Here is a 19507-nt window from a genome sequence, read left to right as displayed (position 1 = left end):
GAAATCACTTAACTATAATGCGGAGGAGAGCTAGCATCTAATTTACTACAAAGGACAGACACTTAGTCACGATGTTTAGTCATTCCCCTTAATGAATGCACTTGATACAAAATAAAATACTAGCACAGCTTTATGCAGTACTTAAACATACACATCTTTGCTCCTGCATAGCTGCCCTTCTCTCAGGCCTTATGTGAAGGGCTGTGATGTATTACATTCCAAAATCATCCAACAGCCTACTTTCATTAAACTGAACCACAAGAGTAGTCACACCAGAGCATTCCTTAAAATCACTGTTACTTACTGTGGGTGCCATCAAATCCACACAATACCAAGCAGCACAAAAGAGATTGGATGTCTGGGGACTAATGGCACCTTCAACTTGGTCACTTCACTGATGTAACATTACGCCCACGGGTATAAATGGAAAATCTCTTTCACAAATCCACTGTGGGGCTTGACTGTCATGCAAGTGCTAGTTACACTGTCTCACAGACTCCAAATTCTGTACTACGAGAAAGTTTTCAAACTTGTTCAAAACACCGAACCATGCAGCAACAATTCCTGGACCTGAGACTTTAATAGCTCCCCTGTCTTTGTCAAGTTACCTGAGACTAAAACATAAGACTGTACTTGCAAAACAAGAATAAAGGAGTTAGGACTAAGAAAGGCATCTACTCACTGAGCAAGATGATGATACAAAGCAGAATCGCAATGATGGCACCAGTGCCCAGCCCTGCACCAACAATACGGTCAACGTCAGTGCAGTCTCCGTTTAGGTCACACTGGCAAACTTTCACTTTCAGCAAGGACGTGCTAGATGCATGTGGATTTCCAGAATCTGTAATTACTATGGGCACATCATAGATACCGGCCTCCAGGAACCTGATTCTTAGGGAGAGCTGGGCGTGATCACCTGTGTGTGAAAATAAGGCACTTATTAAAAAGTAATGTACTGGTCACATGGGTTTAAAATCGTATTGGCAAAAATGGCTCATCTTTGAGCTCTGCCTTAACTTCTTGCTCAAACCACTACGTGACACTTATGTTCACAGTAATCCAGAAGTCTGTTACTCTCTTTTCTTTCTTAAAATTTCTTGTTCTTTGGGGAACTTACACTAAGATGCTTTCCTGTTCTTATTAACAAAATCAGTGTGTGTTGTGAAATAAAAAGTAAACCGAAGTCAAATACAGGAAGACATAGTTTTTTAAAAAATTATTAAGATTTCTATAATGTTAATTACCACTAATTCGAACAATGGTCCAATTCCTCTTAATACTAGCAGGCGTGTCAGGCAGCTCAAAGGCAAAAGGGCCTGCATTTGGATCTATGTCAGGGTCTACAGCAGTGATGTTAATAGCATTAGGCTGTAGTGTTTCACAAGTGGTGGCTTCTTTTGGATGCACTTGGGGGGCATTATCATTGATGTCCAGCAGGTATATCTGAAGTGTGCCAGTTCCGCTCATTGGGGGTATTCCTTAAAGAAAAGAAAATAATATGAAACCTGTTTCCATTTGCAAAGTTACTTAAATAAAGCTGTACCAACACTTTTCAATTACCATGTACATGTTTACCTAAGTTTTGGGATTCTGTCTTTAAAAACCAATCTAACACTGTCACTGCTCCTCATAACATACTAATTCTTATGTAGTCTGTTCTCAGAGAAATGGCTCTACTCAGCAAAATTCAGCAAATAACTGTAGATCTGCATATCAGGGACTCAACCCCTTCACTGATCAGACAGTTATCTCCAGAGATGGTCTACATCAAAGGTTTCAAAGAAGAAGGTGCAAAATTCTGATAGTTTGTCCTCTGGATAAATTATTTTGTAACTTTGAAGACTTATGATCACCCTTTACCACAAGCGTGCTATTTAAATTCCTTCTAATACTGACTTTTAGGATGCTACTTCTAAACATTCTTCCTATCCATAACAAATGTGTGATGCTTCCATAAACCTTGCTGAAGTCATACATTTATGTGAAGATTTGGCACTGAATTTCTTAGTATAATTAATAATGGTTCTCATTCTACCTCCTATAATCTTCCAGTTCCATTTATGTTTCTTCTCCAAAACAGAGCCAAAGTATGGAAGCAGCTGATCTAGCTTCCAGTTCACAAAATTTTACCATTTGTCTCCTCTCCAAGGCAAATAGCCCCAGTGTTTCAGTTCTCCCTCTAATGTGAGAATGTTCCTAACTGTGTCTGTCCATATTTCTGGTATCAGCTACGAACAGTACAGCATTCCAGCTGAAAACAAAGGACTCATTTCTCAGCAGTGTCAATTGTCATTAACAAACTGACAATGAAAAGATACTTTTCCCTCTGCACTGCTGCAGCTTGAATGTGGCAAAATATAAACCCCCTCCACCAACATGTTACTCCCACAAAATCCACTCATGCTGTGCATTCACTCAATGTACCACACTCTCATGCAGGTTTTTTTCAATTTTCTGTAAACTCAACTAATGTAGCTAAGCCAGTGCCTTTCTACAAACTCAGAGAGTTATTTTTCAGACCATTTCCCAAGTAGCTGGGAAATATACAAAGTCTGATAGAATAGAGACTTCCAACTAGATGTATTCTAAGCATATGCTTTTATCTGCCCCAGTAAAACTGAAAGGCATTCAAGCACACAAAAGAAAGCTTTTTGAAAAAAAACATACAGTATTGATAAATACCATTATCGGAAGCAAGAAACGTTGCATTATACATATTGTTTTGCACATATATCGACTCTCTGTCCAAAACAGCTGTAGTAGTTATTTGTCCATTAACAGGGTCAATTTTCAGCCAGTTTGCAGGATCTGAAACTTTTGAGTACCTGTGTATTTAATCATAAATTGTGTTATTTATTTGCTGACATAAATATTGACAACAAAGACAGTATTAGTATTTTAATTTGCATTCTGAACACATTTTTGGAATTTGGAGACAGTATTTCACAAATTTCCATTTATCAAGCCCTATGACTAAAATTCTTGAAAATACATATTAAAACCAGTCCTGTATTTAGATTCTTGAAGTCCCTTGCCATGTAAATTATCATGTAACAGGAGGATCATAAAATTACCATAAACTACATAACATTAATAACCAGACTCAGTTAAAATATTCATTAAGGATCCTTCTTGGTTTTCCTATACCTACAGAGCTGTTCATATTAACTTTCATCCAGCGCAAAGAGCCAGAGCGAGGTAAAAATGGATAAAGAGTGTTACAGTCACACTAACTCATGCTGTTCTAGCACTTCCAATATCACTTAATTTTCAGAGTTTTACTGCATGCTTATCATCTTAATTAGAAAGAGGAGTGTCTTTCAAAACCCTCCTTCTATCTGATAAATTTGCCCTTTGACATTAATCAAGTGCAAGTTATCTTAGTATCTGACACTAAGTCCTCATGATGTCATGTCTGTGACAGTTATGTCCAGAAACGAGCAAAATATCACAATGAAGAGAAAATAAAATTCTAATAATCTTGATTTTGAAAGGAAAGACAGAAAGTAAGTTCTGGAATCTCTTCTACATGAGCTAAAAAAAATATTGGATAAGCTGAGTTCTGACCCAAGGCAAGTCACTGCCACAGCTTCGCAGTCAATGACCATGTTTTATACGAGGTATGAGAAAGCATGCTTTAAGATTTCCATGTCTTCTTCTCTTGTCTCATTTAGCAAAGTTTTATTCAAATTATGATCATAGCTATCAGTAGAAAAAGATAGACAACAGCAGCACTTTGCACTGATGGAGAATAAATCTAAAGAAAACCCTTCAGATTTGATCAACAATCTGATGTGGTTTTGCTGCCATGTTGAAATTAGTGATGAATTTAAATTACAAATTATCTTAGTTCATACAAGTATGTGTCTGCTCTGACTGAATACGTTGGGGTGTAACATCAACACAGATGCACAACTGCATTCTACCTTGATGAAATGGGGCTTAGGATGAGAATGTGACCCAGCTTACACATCTATGAATGCTGGTCAGGTCACCTTCTCTACAGGTAAAAATCCCTCTAGAGAGAGTTGCACAAAAGCCACAGGATGTATTGGCACAACTACATGCCACGGTAAATGCAGTCATTTCACGTCATCCTTTTTGCTCTCCACCCATTCCAGAACACAGATATTGCATTTCAGTTGTTAAATAACTGCAAAGTATTTATACAGACCTTAGAGATGTTTGCTGCATGTAACGATCTGGGTCCTGAGCAGTGAAAGTTGTCAACATGCTACCAGCAAGTAGCCCTTCTTCTTGACGCACAAGCTTAGGGTTTGGAACAAAATAGGGGCTCTCATTCACATCAATAACCGTAATGGACACAGTTGCTGTTGACTGAGGAGGATGCTGAATCCCCTTAGCCAAAGGCACTTGATTTTCCGCAGCTACAGTAAGTACAAACAACCTGTTGGTCTCGAAGTCAATTGGCTGGGAAGAGCAAAGAGAGAAGTGTTATTGTTTACTAACAGTAGCAATGGACACACAACAGTTTTGATTTCATGCACATTTTTAAATGTTACTTGTACTGCTTTTCTCAAAAACATGAGCACAGGGTCTAAAGAGAGCAGAGTAAATGCATCACCTCAACAGGAGACCATGGGCTTGGGTTTTGCTCAGCAGCAGTTTTCAAGTCAGAACAGCTAGAAACCTTGTCATTCTTGGATTTAACTTATTCTGGTACTGCCATTAGAGGTAAATGAGGGAACAAACAGTTTAATTACAAAATGATGTAAAAATCCCCAGCTTTGTGCCAGGCATTCACATGTGGCTCCTGAAGAGCTATCCTGGGGAAAGAAAGCTGCCTCTTTCTGTTAGGAGGATGAAAGTTTCCTTCAAACGACTTCATGACCATACCTAGCCCCACAGATCAGATATTCTCATGACCTTAACGATTCACTGGAAAGACTCTTGGTAATTCCAGCTATCCCTTCTTCTGGTATACATATGGCTCCCATATTGCCAGTGCAGACAACCTTTAGTTTTGAGACTTCCTCATTGAGCCAGAAGTCCAATTTAAGGAGGAGTAAAAACAATTTCAGACTAGAGTTCCTCTGTCATGCTGCACAGGAGTGAGGTATTGTTGGAGACCTGATTCACCCTAGTACCGTGCACTGTGCTACTCACAAAGATTCTAGACTGGAAGAAACCCTGTACCTTACAGGGACAGTTGGCATGTGACAGTATGAAGTCAGTGACAAGAGACAATCCAATCTTCATTACAGGTTGACAGATCAACTCAACTGCAATGCCAGTAAAAACTGTAGGCAGGCTTCCAACTCTTCCCATGTGTATGTGCTTAAAGGAGTGCTAAAAGGCACAGACACTCACATAATTCTTGCCGAAAGACTGCACTATAACAATTAATACCTCTGGGGAAGAGCAGTTATAAAACAGAGACAGTTCTTAAAAAAAACCCAGTGTGAATTACCATTATAGTTGTACAAGAGCTGTATCTTTTTGTCACCTAGATACTAAGAATATTAAAAATAAACAAAAAACAAGGAGGAAAAGAATGAAGAGAAAAGAAAAGAAAAGAAAAAAGAAAAGAAAAAAGAAAAGAAAAAAGAAAAGAAAAAAGAAAAGAAAAAAGAAAAGAAAAAAGAAAAGAAAAAAGAAAAGAAAAGAAAAGAAAAAAGAAAAGAACAGAAAAGAAAAGAAAAGAAAAGAAAAGAAAAGAAAAGAAAAGAAAAGAAAAGAAAAGAAAAGAAAAGAAAAGAAAAGAAAAGAAAAGAAAAGAAAAGAAAAAAGAAAAGAGAATGTTTTAGTTTCCAAATGGGAATACTGGCCTCTCACATTTGACTTCATAATGCATCGGCCAAAACCAGAGCAGGCCAAATCAGAGATGAGACACTTATTGGAAGGCCATGAGAAAAGGTTGCTACTGCTTGGTAGTTTAATTATAGAACCACATTGTTATTATCACTTGAAATAAGCCACCCCTCAACACAGAGCTGTGTTGGCTAGGGAACGAAGATAGACAGGTTATTCCATAAAAGGTATTTAAATGAGGTTTTAAAAATAGCCACTCTTTAGATGTCTCTTGTAGAAGTAGCCTCCCACCCATCACTTTTTCCTCCCTGATTGTGCTTTGACTGCCTATATCTGTCCCTTAATGGGAACATCTTGACATAAAATGTGCAGACAACAAGCATGACTACAAACGGAGGCCACGAGGTAGGACACTGTTCCTTTAGAGTAGCAAAAAATGCTAAGCAAATGCTTTTTCACAGACTAATTTCTAACTTCTTGCAAATAAAGCTTCAAAATCCATCATTTTCAATAACCTAGCCTGATTTTTAAAACTTATAAGCTGGAGTATTACAGACAGTGTAAGCAAGGTAACACTCGAAGAAACAGATTGCAAAGTCCCACAAGACAGACAGTGCCAATCCATTTTCTCTCCAGATTCATGCTGGCCTCAGGAATTCACATTTCCCCCCTTCAATGTTCTCCCACTTATTCCATCTCTGCTTAATTCTCTGAAACATGAGCATCTCTTACCTTTACAACAGTCACCAGGCCATCGTTGCTGTTGGGATCAGTGAGGATGGTGAACCGGCCTGTCGGGTCTCCTCCAGTCATTCGGTACATTGCATTCCATGCAGGAGTGTGGGGCTGATCTTTATCTGTTACCGTCAGATTTGCTACGATCACATCTACCCTGTTTTCTGGCACTTCCCCATAGAACTGCAAAAGACAAGAAAACATTTTACCTTGTCTGGAGAAGCATGAGAAAGCTTCTGAATACTGAATATTCATCAAAGTGGGGGAGCGCATCTCTCTTCACTGGAGCTCTGACAATTTACCTAATGAAGTTTACCTGAGGCCACCCAGAGAACCGATGGCTTGATTCCCTTGCCAGCTTTTGCCTTTTGACCAAAGCAGAATACTGTATCTAAGTGATATATACTCTGCACATATTTCAATTCTGCCTGCCAGCGTAGTATTTAATAAGCAATAAATATTTACTGTCTGTGAATATAATGAGAAAAGTGGAGAATGGTTATAAATATATGCATCCTTCAGTAACTCCCATCCTGTACTTACAGTCATGGCAGTGAACTCTGGAGGATTGTCATTGACATCTGTCACAGCGATGACAGCAGTTGCTGTGTTTGAAAGACCATATGTTGGGTTTCCTTCCATGTCCGTAGCTTGAATTATTAATGTATATTGTTGTACTTTCTAAAACACAAGATGACAACATAAGTTTTAGACAAAACTAACATTACCATAGGACAGCAGGTGTTCCCAAAATTGTACTTCGCTAAGCAATAGAACCTATCATACTGTTTATTCCAGTTAACATCACCCAAAACAACAGGAACAAAGTTTGTGCCACAGGAATACAGGTATGCATCTAGGTATACTGAACTACTCTTTGACTTTTTTCACATATCGCCAAGAAAAGGACAGGTTGACTGCTTCCTACTCTCAAAAATCAAACCATTTTATACAGTTAATACTATGATCACAGGTTTAACAACGCTTTTCAAATGCTGAAAAAAGAACCAGAGTGCAGTTTATACTAGAACAGTGTAACTCCTCAAAAGCATTTGAGAGCACTGAGCCAAGGTAGGTTTCTCAGCCAAACGGCCACAACTGCCAAGGTTTTGTTTCAGCCAAGCCCAAGTATAAAACCACTGCTGCAACTTCTTGAGATCTCTATGGAAACCAAAGATGTCAAAGCTAACAGAGGGCACTGGGAAAAAGGGGGAGGGAAGCACCAAACAGGCTATTTCCATAAATGTTAAACACCCTGGCCGAATATGGCGGCAATGGCCCCCCTCTCTCCCCCTGTGTGCGCGCCACCGCTAACGGTCCTCAAGCCAGGCACTCGCTCCCTGCTCACAGCTGGAGCAGGGCCAGGGTCCCTCAAGCACCAGAAATGCCTGGCAGAGACCTGACCTCAGACTGGGTAGATGTTTAAAACAACATGGACAAGGTTTTATTAAAAAAAAAAATAAAAAAAAAATCAGAAAGATGTCTTCTGTGTAGAGTTGCTGAAAAGTTTATTTTAACTCACTGCATGCAAATATTGTCCATGCTCCTTCATTTACCAGTTCATCTTCCTCCCTTTGAGAGAAGCGTTATCATTCAGTTTTTCCCAAAAGAAAACACACCAACATAAGGAGCTGCTATTACTTTGAAATATCACTTTCATGAATGGTTCACTAACACTGGCAAAAACCTTCTGGCAAAATAAAAATACTTTAAGAAAAGCATTTTTTTTTTCCAATTTGGTACTTTATTTTCTCCCACTGTCTAAAGAGTTGGGTATATGACACATTACTTCTCATGCAAACAACTTATAGAATCATGTAGTATGCTGAGTTGGAAGGGGCCCATCAGGATTATCGAGTCCAACTCCTGGTCCTTTGCAGGACAGCTCAAGAATCACACATTTACAAAAAGAAACTACAGGTACTGATACAAAAAAATAAGCAAGGGCAACACCACTGATAATATCTAACTTTCTTTTTGGCCAGACAGTGTGACAGACGTGAGAGATTTAATGGTTATGCACACTTCCAAGCAGCAAATATGAGTCACTGAACAGAAAGTGTTTTTAAAATAAGCTGTATGAATCTTTATCTCCCACTGAAGATAATTTTTGCTCATGCCCTCTTTCACGAATAAACCTTTACACGACACCCCCAATGTGTATTGCTATATATGTACCCCACGGTTCTTTAAAAAAGCAAGACTAGCATCATGTATACAGAAATGCAGTATATATGTTTAATAATGCATAAATATGTATATGAATTCTGGTTTGCAAAATATACTTGCAAACTGACCTTCAAAAGGCTTAAATAAGCATCCTAAAGGTCTTCTTCATGACACCAACAAGAGAAGCAGTCATGAGGGAATCAAAAAAATACTTTTACTACTTTCATCCAGGAAAAGAAACATACTTTACTTATGGTGAAGCAATAAAATCTAAACCAGTATTGAAGCAAATCTCACTGCCATATGATTCCACGTTATTGAAACAGCAGGTGCTTCTGATTCATCTGGGTCTTAACACATTGATCCCAAGAAGCAAATTTCATTATGGAAACCCTACTATTATTACACAGAGACTCAACTTCCCTACAGTCTTCTTACATAATTCCAACAGAAGCAGCGTACTATAAACTTTCCCCACAAAGCGGCCAAAAGACAGCACATATGTGATTTTGGTTGCTTGGTTGTTTTTTTCCCCTCTTCCCAGCACTCCCATAAAGAAAATCAACTGCTGAGAATGAAATTTCAGAAATCAACAAGCACACAACTTTGCAAGCATGGGGAAACTGGGGGAGGTGGGTCTCCTCTCTTTACTGTGGGTTGAGAAGCAGCCAGGAATAAGCTGGGGAGCATGTGTCAGCAGTCTGCACAGACACTTAGCAGCAACACATCCAAAAATGAACTGGCAGCTTCAAGAAAGAACACAGACCTCATCAGTTCACATCTTTCCACTTCGACACAGGCCAAATAAAAGAGCACTTCACTGAATTAACCTCACGTGAGGCAGGAATGTCAGTGTGTAAATTTAAGTACCCTCCCTGACTTCTTCAGCACCTCCAGCAGTAAGGCAGATGTTTTAACGCTGAAGTGAATTCCACAGAAACAGCGGAAGAAATAAGAATAGTTGGATCTCATAAAACAGCACCTTTTGAGATAACAAGTGAAAGATTTCTTCTGCCTTAAGCTGAGTTCCCTTACCTAAGCTACTCTCCTCCTGTGTATGTTAGCACAGATAATGCATTTTGAATGTTAATCTAAAATACTAGCAGATGAGAAATACTATCAGAGGAACCACTCTTATTTTTTTAATATCTACAACACTTATGGTCCCATAAATAATGTGTCACATTATTTAAGAATTTAAAATTGTGTCTAGTATTTTATGACCTTAATTAGAGCTTTACAAAGAGAGATAAGACTTAGGAGAAAAGGGCGGAATGGCAGAAGCGGGCAGACCAGCTGGGATTCGTGGACAACAGGGCACTCCCTGGCCCACTGTCAGCAATCTGCTCAATTCAGATGTGGCTTTCTAGACTCCCAGTCATTTTAATTTAATTGACTTCCACAAAATGACTCAGGAAATGGAGGAAGCAAAGCAATGGCTTGGGAAGGAAACCCATTTTATCTCATATTAGTCTAATTTAATATTTGAATGATTTAACATTAATCATTACTATTCAACATGATTGAGAAATGTTTATATATACTAATTTGGATATCAGCGGAGTGATCCATCAGGAAAACCAATGGCAAATGACAAGGCTTCTCCAGCTGTTAATGTGAGGGTCTAAGCTCCACAGGCAGCTGGTTTCTTCCAAGTTAAATCCCTCCAGTACAGCTAGTCACTAAGTGATAAAACTCAAGAATTATCGCTGTGTCCTTCTGAAAGTTCACCTGTCAAAGATGACCAGGGGATTTTAAAAACAAGGGCAAAGCTGCCCATCATTTTTTTAATTTAATAAGACAACACTGTAAAGTTCAGGGTTTTCCCTTCCTCAAATCCCTTCTCTTCAAAACCAACTTAAATAGAATGAATGTTAATAAAACCTCAAAAAATTAATTGCAATATCTAACAGTCTGTTTAGCTTTTCAAATCTACTGATTACCCCTTTCAAACTGAAATGCATCAGAATATTAATAGCCAACCCAGAACATCAGAAAGCATTTTTATTCTAATATATAGTTATTTCAAATAACTATAAACAAACAGCTAAAAAATGAACACCAAATCCAGTTTAAAAAAACCTTCAGATTTAATGAGCTCAAATGAGGTTAGTAAAACAGAAGTTGAAACAAGATGTGTTCAAAAGAGACTTGTTTGGATTTTATAGCTTATTTATAAAATAATGCTTATCTCCTCTGAAGTTTTCAAGTGGTTCAAAAGAACAGTTAGTCCATGTGACAGATCTGGAGTTGAGAGGGAAATATTTTTATTCCCATCCTCACAGATGGGTGAATTAGAGCAGAGGATCTGGCACCCTTCTCTGGTGGTGAGCACAGTGAAGAACTGTCTAGACAGAATGGGACTTGCTTGGCATGTAGCAGTGATTTACTGACAGATTCTTTTAATTTTTCTTTTCCCCCCAAAGTTTTTGAATGTGTGTCCAGTCCTTGAGACAAGTTCATATCTATGCAGTTTCCAGTGCTGACTGGTTTTTTATTTAGAAGTGTGCTTTTCAAATTTTAAATTCAGTAACATTTTTCTTGGTATGTATCAATAAGCAAAATTCAGATCAGGGAATTACTGCAAATGTAGCAACACAGAATTCAGAAGATTTAAAATATTTACTAGCTCTCTGTGAAGAGAAAGGAAGAGGACAGAGGAGCACAAAAGCTTTCCTGAAGCTTCCAAAAAAAATAAACCATATAGCCAAATTCATTTTCCATCTCCTCTATGCCCACAGAGTTCATCAAGAGGAAAGGTCTGAAGCTACTCCCACTTTAGCACCAAGGTCTGAGCTTCTTAATTGCATTGCTCTGCTTTAGTGTGTATCTGTTCCTTAAAAGCAAACACGCTTATGGCACAAGATCCTTTCCATGACCCCATTGAACCAAGGGTGACTACACGAAAAAGAATGTGTAGGTCCAATTTTCCCCTCTATCATAATTTTCTCTCCCCTGGGTTTTTGTACTCTGGGCCTAGGATAGTGACTAGTGTCAACAAGGTGAAGAAAGAGAGGAAGTTCAGACTGGGAAGGGGGAGAAATATTTCACAGAATCATAAAATCGTCTGGGCTGGAAGCAACCTTACGAATCATCTAGTTCCAACCCCCCTGCCATTGGCAGGGACACCTCCAACTACACCACAGCTCAGAACCCCATCCAACCTGGCCTTTAACAATTCCAGGGATGGGGTATCCACAAGTTCTCTGGTCAACCTGTTCCAGTGCCTTACCATCCTCACAGTAAAGAGTTTCTTCCTTTTACCTAATTTAAACACACCCGTTTTCAGTTTAAAGCCATTCCCCCTCGTTCTACCATCACATGCCATTCTAAAAAGTCCTTCTCCAGCTCTCCTGTAGGCCTCATTTAGGTACTGGAAGGCTGCTATAAGGTCTCCCAGGAGCCTTCTCTTCTCCATGCTGAACAACCCCAGGTCTCTCCCCTTGTCTTCATAAGAGAGGTGCTCCAGCCCTCCTATCATATTCACGTCCCTCCTCTGGACTTGCTCCAGCAGGTCCATGTCTTTCCCGCACTGAGGACCCCAGAGCTGGATGCAGCACTCCAGGAGGGGTCTCACAAGAGCAGAATAGAAGGGAGAATCACCTCCCTCAACCTGTTGGCTATGCTTCTTTTGATGCAGCCCTGGATATGACTACCTGCAAGTGTATATTGTCAGCTCATGTCCAGCCTCTCATCCACCTGCGCCCCCAGGATGTGCATCTTTAAGTGATTAATTAAGTCAATTAATGAATTAAGTGATTAATTAAGTGAAACCCAGCCTATGGGAATAAGACCTGCCATACCTCTCTGTCAAGCCCAGCTGCTACAGTGATAATATCACCGGTTTCGTTGTTGATTGTAAACATGTTTGGAGAAGGGCTGCTCGGAGCCTGTGACAAGATTCTGTATCTCAGCATCCCATTCTGTGTATTGGGATCATCAGCATCGATGGCAGTAACAGTCATCACGTAGGTTCCTAGCAGCAGGATAAATAATTGATGTTATATAAACAGTTTACACTCAGATTACACAAGATCACTTTACAAGCAATGGTCAAAGCATGTATTTCTTTTGGTAAACTCTACACATTCCTTCCTTACTTAAAACAAACTAACTAAACTCAAGACTCACCAACAGAGTAATTAAAATACATAAGAGGAGATAAAAATACTCTGTGTTTATAAAATATCAGATTTGCTTATAAGTGAAGAAGCTCCATAAACAATGAAATCCTACAGTTCTGCCACAAATAACATTTCTGTAACAACAACGCATCTCATGTTTAGATACAAATGCGATTAACTGGGCCAAAGGAAATATACTTAACGTTCAGAATTGGTGCACATACTGATAGTGACTGAAAATCAATATAAACAATACTCTTTCAAAGGTCTTTGAGATGTATCTCAAACACCAAGCCAACACTGTGAAGTGAGAAAACCCATTTCTTGTACCAACCTTTCTAAAAAATTCATTTTGCAGTACTGACAAATTAAGGAAGTGGCTTCAGTCATACTGCAAACTTTAGTCTGAGCTGATTAGAATTTTAATGAGATCTGAACAACACTTAGGTTTTCTTGAGAATTCAAATGACATTGATTTCAAATCCCAGTATTTCAAAAGCCTCTGAGAATCAGAACTAGAACTGGATTTGGTGACATTTCCGAAGTCTCTTATACCCTGACCTGTCAACTAAATGAACGTCAATGTCTATCATAACAATAAATGTAAGAATTCTGACATTATAAATAGGATTTTCAAAACCACAACCCAAAACTTATAATCTTAAAGCCTTTCCTGCTTTAGGTTACTTATATAGCAATTTCGTCTTTTGGAAATGAATCTTAGCATGCTAAAAAGTGAATTTTAAAAGGGTGAAATAAGAAGATAAGTATCTGAGATTTTGCTCCTCACACTAAGACACCTTTGAAAGTATTACAAGGTCTGAAGGCACTACCTTCGTCACCTTCAAAATGATACCATAAATATGATACTACAAAATGATACCCCCATCTCCCAAAAGCCCATGTATTACCTGGCTTTGATCCTTCAGGGACTGTCCCATTCCAAACCTGGTGTAAGAATTCAGGTCTATTGTCATTCATGTCAATGACATTAATAACAATGTCAATAGGATTTTCCACCTGGTTTCCATTTACATCCACTGCGTGCGCTCTCAGCTGCAAAAATCATTAAAAGTATTAGAATTTGCACAAATAGATATAATAATGGTGACAGGAAATTTCAGGCCAGACATTTTTAGCTCAGTGTATTTTTTTATCCGTCACTGTTCCCTCATATCGAACTTTTAAGTTCTCAACTTGCTAATGGAACTGCTTTTCAGACTTCTAAAGTATCCTAAGTTGCAGACTTCTTTAATTTGCTGAAAATTATCTCAGATCATGTAATTATGATTACTACCAGTGGCTACTGCCACATATAATTCTGTTTTTAATAATGACCATTAGAATACAGACTCTAAAAAATACGCAGATTTATATTAAACAGGAAACATCTTACAACTGATAGGGAAGGAACACTTTCAAAAATTCTTTACTGATATTACATATATTGGATAAACATGAATGCACAGAAAAAACATAGACAATAAATTTGTGTTATCTAAAACACCAAGGTAGGGTTTGTGATAAATCACTGTCAGTAAACACACTGAAATTCTACTCTAAAATTAAGCTGAAGCTAAATTATGGACTGAGTTTAAAAGTTACTGACATACTTAAATTTAATGCCCTGATTGTCAGAAAGAGCTGAACAACTAACTTTGACATCCTAAATTCAAGAGCAAAAAAAAAAAAAAAGGAATACAGTACTTTCTGAAAATGTAAACCTATGTATTTAGGCCAGAGTGTGGCAATTGATAGGAAAAAGAGCAACTTTCTCCTATAGCAGTCCTGCTGATGCTCAGTATACATATATACATGCACACACATATCTTATGGCTACAAACCTACTAGAAAGGAGCAAGACAGCATTATTAACTCACCACTCTGTAAATGACATATAAATGTAAATTCCCAAGCCAGTAAATCTTGAATCACCAATGTCAAATGCTCAGTAAAAATCTTACTGATGCCAGAGCTGTTGTTGAGAGAGCCTTTCCCTCTCTCCCCTCCTCCCCCTGTCATCTCCTGCTGTGTCCTCTGTTTGGGAGCAGCACTCAAAGGGCTTCCCGGAACACAAGGCAAGGAGCGTTTTAATCCACAACATGCTGGAAAACTCCCTCTAGGAGCTGTGCAACTTCTGTAGTGCTTTCAGCATGGTTTCGCAAAAGAACAGACAACTTTAGGTCACAGCCTGGTCCCTTTCCTTGAAACCTTCCTTTTCCTCTAATACTGGAATCTGTGGTCTACTGTGTCAATTTCTTTAGTGCAAAGAATATCATTTTCATAAGCTGACAGACCTAATTTACAATTCCATTAAAATGCTTAGATTTGCCCCTAAAATGAAAATTGGTACGTTATTCTTCCTATCCATTTCTCAAATCACAGCTGCTGCAATTCTTATAGCAGTCACATCCTAATTTGAGTTGTTGAATTAAAAATAAACTTTTGAGAAGTATACAATTCAGTGGAGACTGTGATCAATGGCCTGTATTTGACATATAAGCTACAGTATCCATATTTCAGTCTTTTAAAATTACTTTATCTAAATACACTTAATAACTGTTTACATATGTTAATGCATTTAAGCTGCTTAAATATAGTAAGAGTTAGCCTTATTAACTTCAGTAAATACAAATCTGCTACAAACTCTTCGAATCATATCTCATAGAAAACTAAATGCTGGCTGCTCAAGTCATGTTTGAAGCAGATGTTCATCTTCAATTTGATAATCTGATTTATGGTAAATTAAACTCTTACATGAAAAGAAGCAATCTGTTCCCGGTCTAAAGGCTTTGTCACAGACAGCTGTCCTGAGATGGGGTTGATGATGAAGATGCCTGTTGGAGGTTGGTCAGCGCCCGGGCCCGTCACACTGTACCGTAGCGAAAGGCTTTTATCACGATCGGACCTAATCTACATGTCAAAAAAGATAAAGTTTACATTAGCTACAAACAACCGCTGGATGGGGTGGCTGCTGAGGCAAGCAGCAGCTCTGGGGTTTTTTTCTCCTCATTTTTTTTAGCTAAACTTGTAAAAATAACTATTCTGGAAATAGTATAAGAGTTGGTATAAAGCTTGAAGTTTTCAAAAGCACCCTTTGTTAGAAAGCTGGTCAATCAATTTTTAGAAACTTGAAAATATCCCTGTCTATTTCTCATAATAGAATGAATTGTATTAAACCAAAACAAGTAAGTATTCTTACCTTAAGCAGCATTATTTAGATCTTACAGAAAACATATACTATCATAAAACTATATATGAAATAAAAAGTCTGTTTTGTTTTTTCCCCTCTTCCTGTATCTTCCCAGACCAAAGCTACAGACTGTCTTCCACTACTGGCAAAAGCTCTTTAGAAGCTCAGCATTTTTGTTTAGAGACTGAACTTTTGTTTCATCTTTTAAGGAAAAAATTGAAGGGCAGCACATCTGTGAGAAGTAGGTGAATCACCAGCACATACATTGACAGAACAGAGTAAAACTGTACCCTATCAACTTGGGCTAATGCTCTGCCAAGTTCCAAGGAATTCATCATGACCAGCCAGTACCAGGATTGGAAGCCAGTCCAGGAGAGGTGTTGGGCTCCTTGCAATGGCCATGTCTGGGCTGCAAAGTCCTGTGGAACAGCTGCTGTTCTCACCTCATCAGATCTTATTTCCTCCTGGTGTATTCGACTCCTGCTCATGCCCACACCCTTCCCCAGGCAGAGAACTCCAGTGCAGGAGACTGGAGGACTCCTGAACCAACAGAGACACCACTTATTCACTTAAGGAAGTCATCACACTTACCACTCAAACCAAGGTCACCTTCCACCAGTACAAAAGCATAGGGACAACTTAAAACCCAGGAAATTAGATGCAGCCCAGTATGCTATGCAGAGCTAGCGAAAAGAAACCAGCCCAAAAGACTCCGATAAACATCTGGATGATGAACAAGACAGCATTTACAAAAAATTTCAAGAGTTCTCAGAGGGACACTGAAACCACACTCCCATTAACTTCCTTACCCTAACTAATTCCTGAGGAAAAGGTCCTTTGGAATTTTCTGGTAGGTTGATTGGAGGAATAACCCAGTCTCTCTTCTGCCTCTTCAAAGGGCTGCTGTGCTTGTATTGTTGCCATGGAAATACGATGTCTTCAATTTTCCTTTGGTCCTTTCCCAGGTACAAGATAAAATTAAGCACGTTAGAAGGAGAATTACTAGCAGACATCATAAAGTAACTCAGATACAATTACATAATTGACTAAAAGGCCTTCTTTCCTCTCTGTTCATGGAACTGTTTTATTTGCATTCACAGTGCAGTATGAAAATAACCAATATTATTTACAACTGCACCGCAAAATTATAAGAACTCCTTTTTTCCTTATTAAACTTGGAGGAGAAAGGGAATTATAAACCATTTATAACATGGCACTACTGTGTAAACTATTCTGCAATTTCTGAAAAGTAGTTAATATTTTGCAAATTTAATAGTATGCCTTTATGTATTTCTCATTAGCTAGAACTTCAGTTCAGGTAATGTGCTACTGTACACTAAATTTAGATCTGGATGTTCTAAAATATAATTTGAGTTCCGAGAGAAGTTTAATACAAACTGGTAAGGAATGTCTCAAATATTTATGACCCTATTAAATCCCATAGAATTAATGCTGTAATTATTTTAAACCTATGTCAACCATGATGGATGCAGTAGATGACCCACTTTACACATTGGGCATTAATCTCTGCCGGGTGTCAACATTCCCTTCCTATTCCCTTCTGTATTTGCAGTCATTTCATCCTTTGCATGACAGCACACAGAGCTAGCACGCCTAAGGTTGGAGAAAGGGCGACAAAAATGCTTTCCAAATATTTTAAAAGAAAAACTTTTTTTTATTTTAATTGACTATGTCACAAAGTATAAACAGATGCCCGACTGAAGGCCAAGTTCTACTACTCTACATTCTGTTGATGGTAAGGATACCTGAACCATGTCTTTGGAATGAACAGGGCGTGCTCTGGCATATCTAAGCATCTGCTCTTTTACTACACTTCCACGAACAGAATGACAGTATTTCCATTGGTAAAAACACGCCTTACCAGATTTAACACAATCATTGTGTAAGCAAACAAAAAAATGAGGATTACACAGCACTGGTCTCCAGTGTGTTCTCAGGAAAACTGTCTTGCATAACCACATCGTCTATTTTGACATTATGCTTAAATCTTTAATGTGTACCTATTACAGGAATGTTAATCTATGAATAAATTTTGTTCTTTATCTGTAAACTAAGCATTTTAAAAGAGAAGGCAAGAAACAGCAGGTAGCAAGTAATATAACAGAAAGAGGTAGACAACCTAATATGCTTTCCTAAAGTAAAGACATTGTTAATTGCATATTGCTATGTCTGAGTTTTGTTATAGCAAGTGGTTTATCCTATGGCAGCTTCCAGCAGAGGGAGACTATCTTCCTTAACAAGTAAGTGCTGGAATCATGAATAATTAATACAATCTCCAATTTGATTATGAAAGGACAAGACAAAGCCAATATTCCCTGCCAGAACTGCTTTCCTACTTACTGCTGTAAATCTACAGCTCCCATCTAATAAATGTGACTGATGCATTCTATCACAGATTTGTTTATTTTCCGGTTACATTTAACCACTTGAATAAATAATATTTCCAAGAAATTTAAAATAAAGAAATGGCTGTGTGAGATTTAAATTCAGGTATAAATCTCAAACTATACAAACAAAAAGCTCAAACATAAATGAATCCTATACAGTTAAACAGGCATGTCTTTCCATGCCTTAGCAAAGCTACAGAGTAAGACTACAGAAGTTCCTTCTGAAGCTCCAGATTTGCATGCACCAGGTGTCCATTAATAAGCTGGCTCATGGAGAGGTACATGACAGGCAGAGTCAAACCCCTATTTTTATGCCTGTTTGTAGAGCTACATTTACACATGCTGTATTTAGTTGCTGTTTTACCTTTTCTGAAGCCCCTGTGAAGGCTGGTTCAGGGGTTAGCTTCACTCTCATTTGCCATTCTTGCTGGGTTTCCTTGTCTTGAGCAGACACAACAAACTCTGTGGGCTCTGCTGAAAGTTGAAAGCTTCGCTCTGCATAGATGACACCATCTTCACCTACTCTGAAATCCGGCTCACTGCTTCCAAAGTGTATTTTTTTGTTTCCATCACAGCTTTGAAACCTCACTGTAAAACAGACACAAAATGATGAACAAAAAAAAATGAAAAAGCGGCCCACTTGAACTCAGTGTGACATACAACGCATTAAGAACAAATTCAAAAGCAGAAATACTTAACTTGTAACCGCTATTATCACATGCAATTATGAGTTAAGACTTGTACTTTAGTGGTCAGTCCTCATAACAATGGTATTCTTCTGTGGACTGCTAGGCAGAGATTTTAAGTCTAGACAGACTGCCTTCCTCACAGAGATCGACCCCCCCCACCAGCAAGAAAACCATCTCCTTCCATGTTGGTTTTCAGTGGATGGCTGCAGGGGTTTGTACCTCAAGCTTCATAAAGATCCAGTCAAGTCAATTCAATTCAGTAAAAACACTCAAAAAATTTAATTACACTGTAACCATGATTTCAAACACAACGCGTTCCCTGTCAATAGGGGTATGACAGAAATCTAGAAATCTGTTAAGAGATAAAGTTCTGTGCCCAGCTCAGCCTGCAATCCAGCTGTGTCATCTCAGGTAGGT

The 19507-nt window shown here is 38.4% G+C and overlaps 1 protein-coding gene across 2 annotated transcripts in view; it reads right to left on the bottom strand.

The window, feature by feature from the left end:
* Positions 1-19507, bottom strand: part of CDH2 (cadherin 2) — a 118352-nt gene that overhangs the window by 19873 nt on the left and 78972 nt on the right. For both annotated transcript variants that reach the window (XM_027731326.2, XM_027731323.2), the window contains exons 3-13: positions 18766-18989; positions 16803-16949; positions 15558-15713; positions 13712-13856; positions 12480-12652; positions 7051-7188; positions 6505-6690; positions 4175-4431; positions 2683-2825; positions 1245-1478; positions 683-916 (exon numbers count right to left, since the gene is read on the bottom strand). In XM_027731326.2, the coding sequence (XP_027587127.1) occupies positions 683-916; positions 1245-1478; positions 2683-2825; positions 4175-4431; positions 6505-6690; positions 7051-7188; positions 12480-12652; positions 13712-13856; positions 15558-15713; positions 16803-16949; positions 18766-18989 (2037 nt within the window). The remainder of the gene's footprint in view (positions 1-682; positions 917-1244; positions 1479-2682; positions 2826-4174; positions 4432-6504; positions 6691-7050; positions 7189-12479; positions 12653-13711; positions 13857-15557; positions 15714-16802; positions 16950-18765; positions 18990-19507) is intronic.

The sequence above is a fragment of the Pipra filicauda genome, unplaced genomic scaffold, assembly GCF_003945595.2.
Source record: "Pipra filicauda isolate LSUMZ 115617 unplaced genomic scaffold, ASM394559v2 scaffold366_size716523_pilon, whole genome shotgun sequence".
NCBI classification, from domain to species: domain Eukaryota; kingdom Metazoa; phylum Chordata; class Aves; order Passeriformes; family Pipridae; genus Pipra; species Pipra filicauda.
This window is presented reverse-complemented; position numbering and strand designations above follow the sequence as displayed.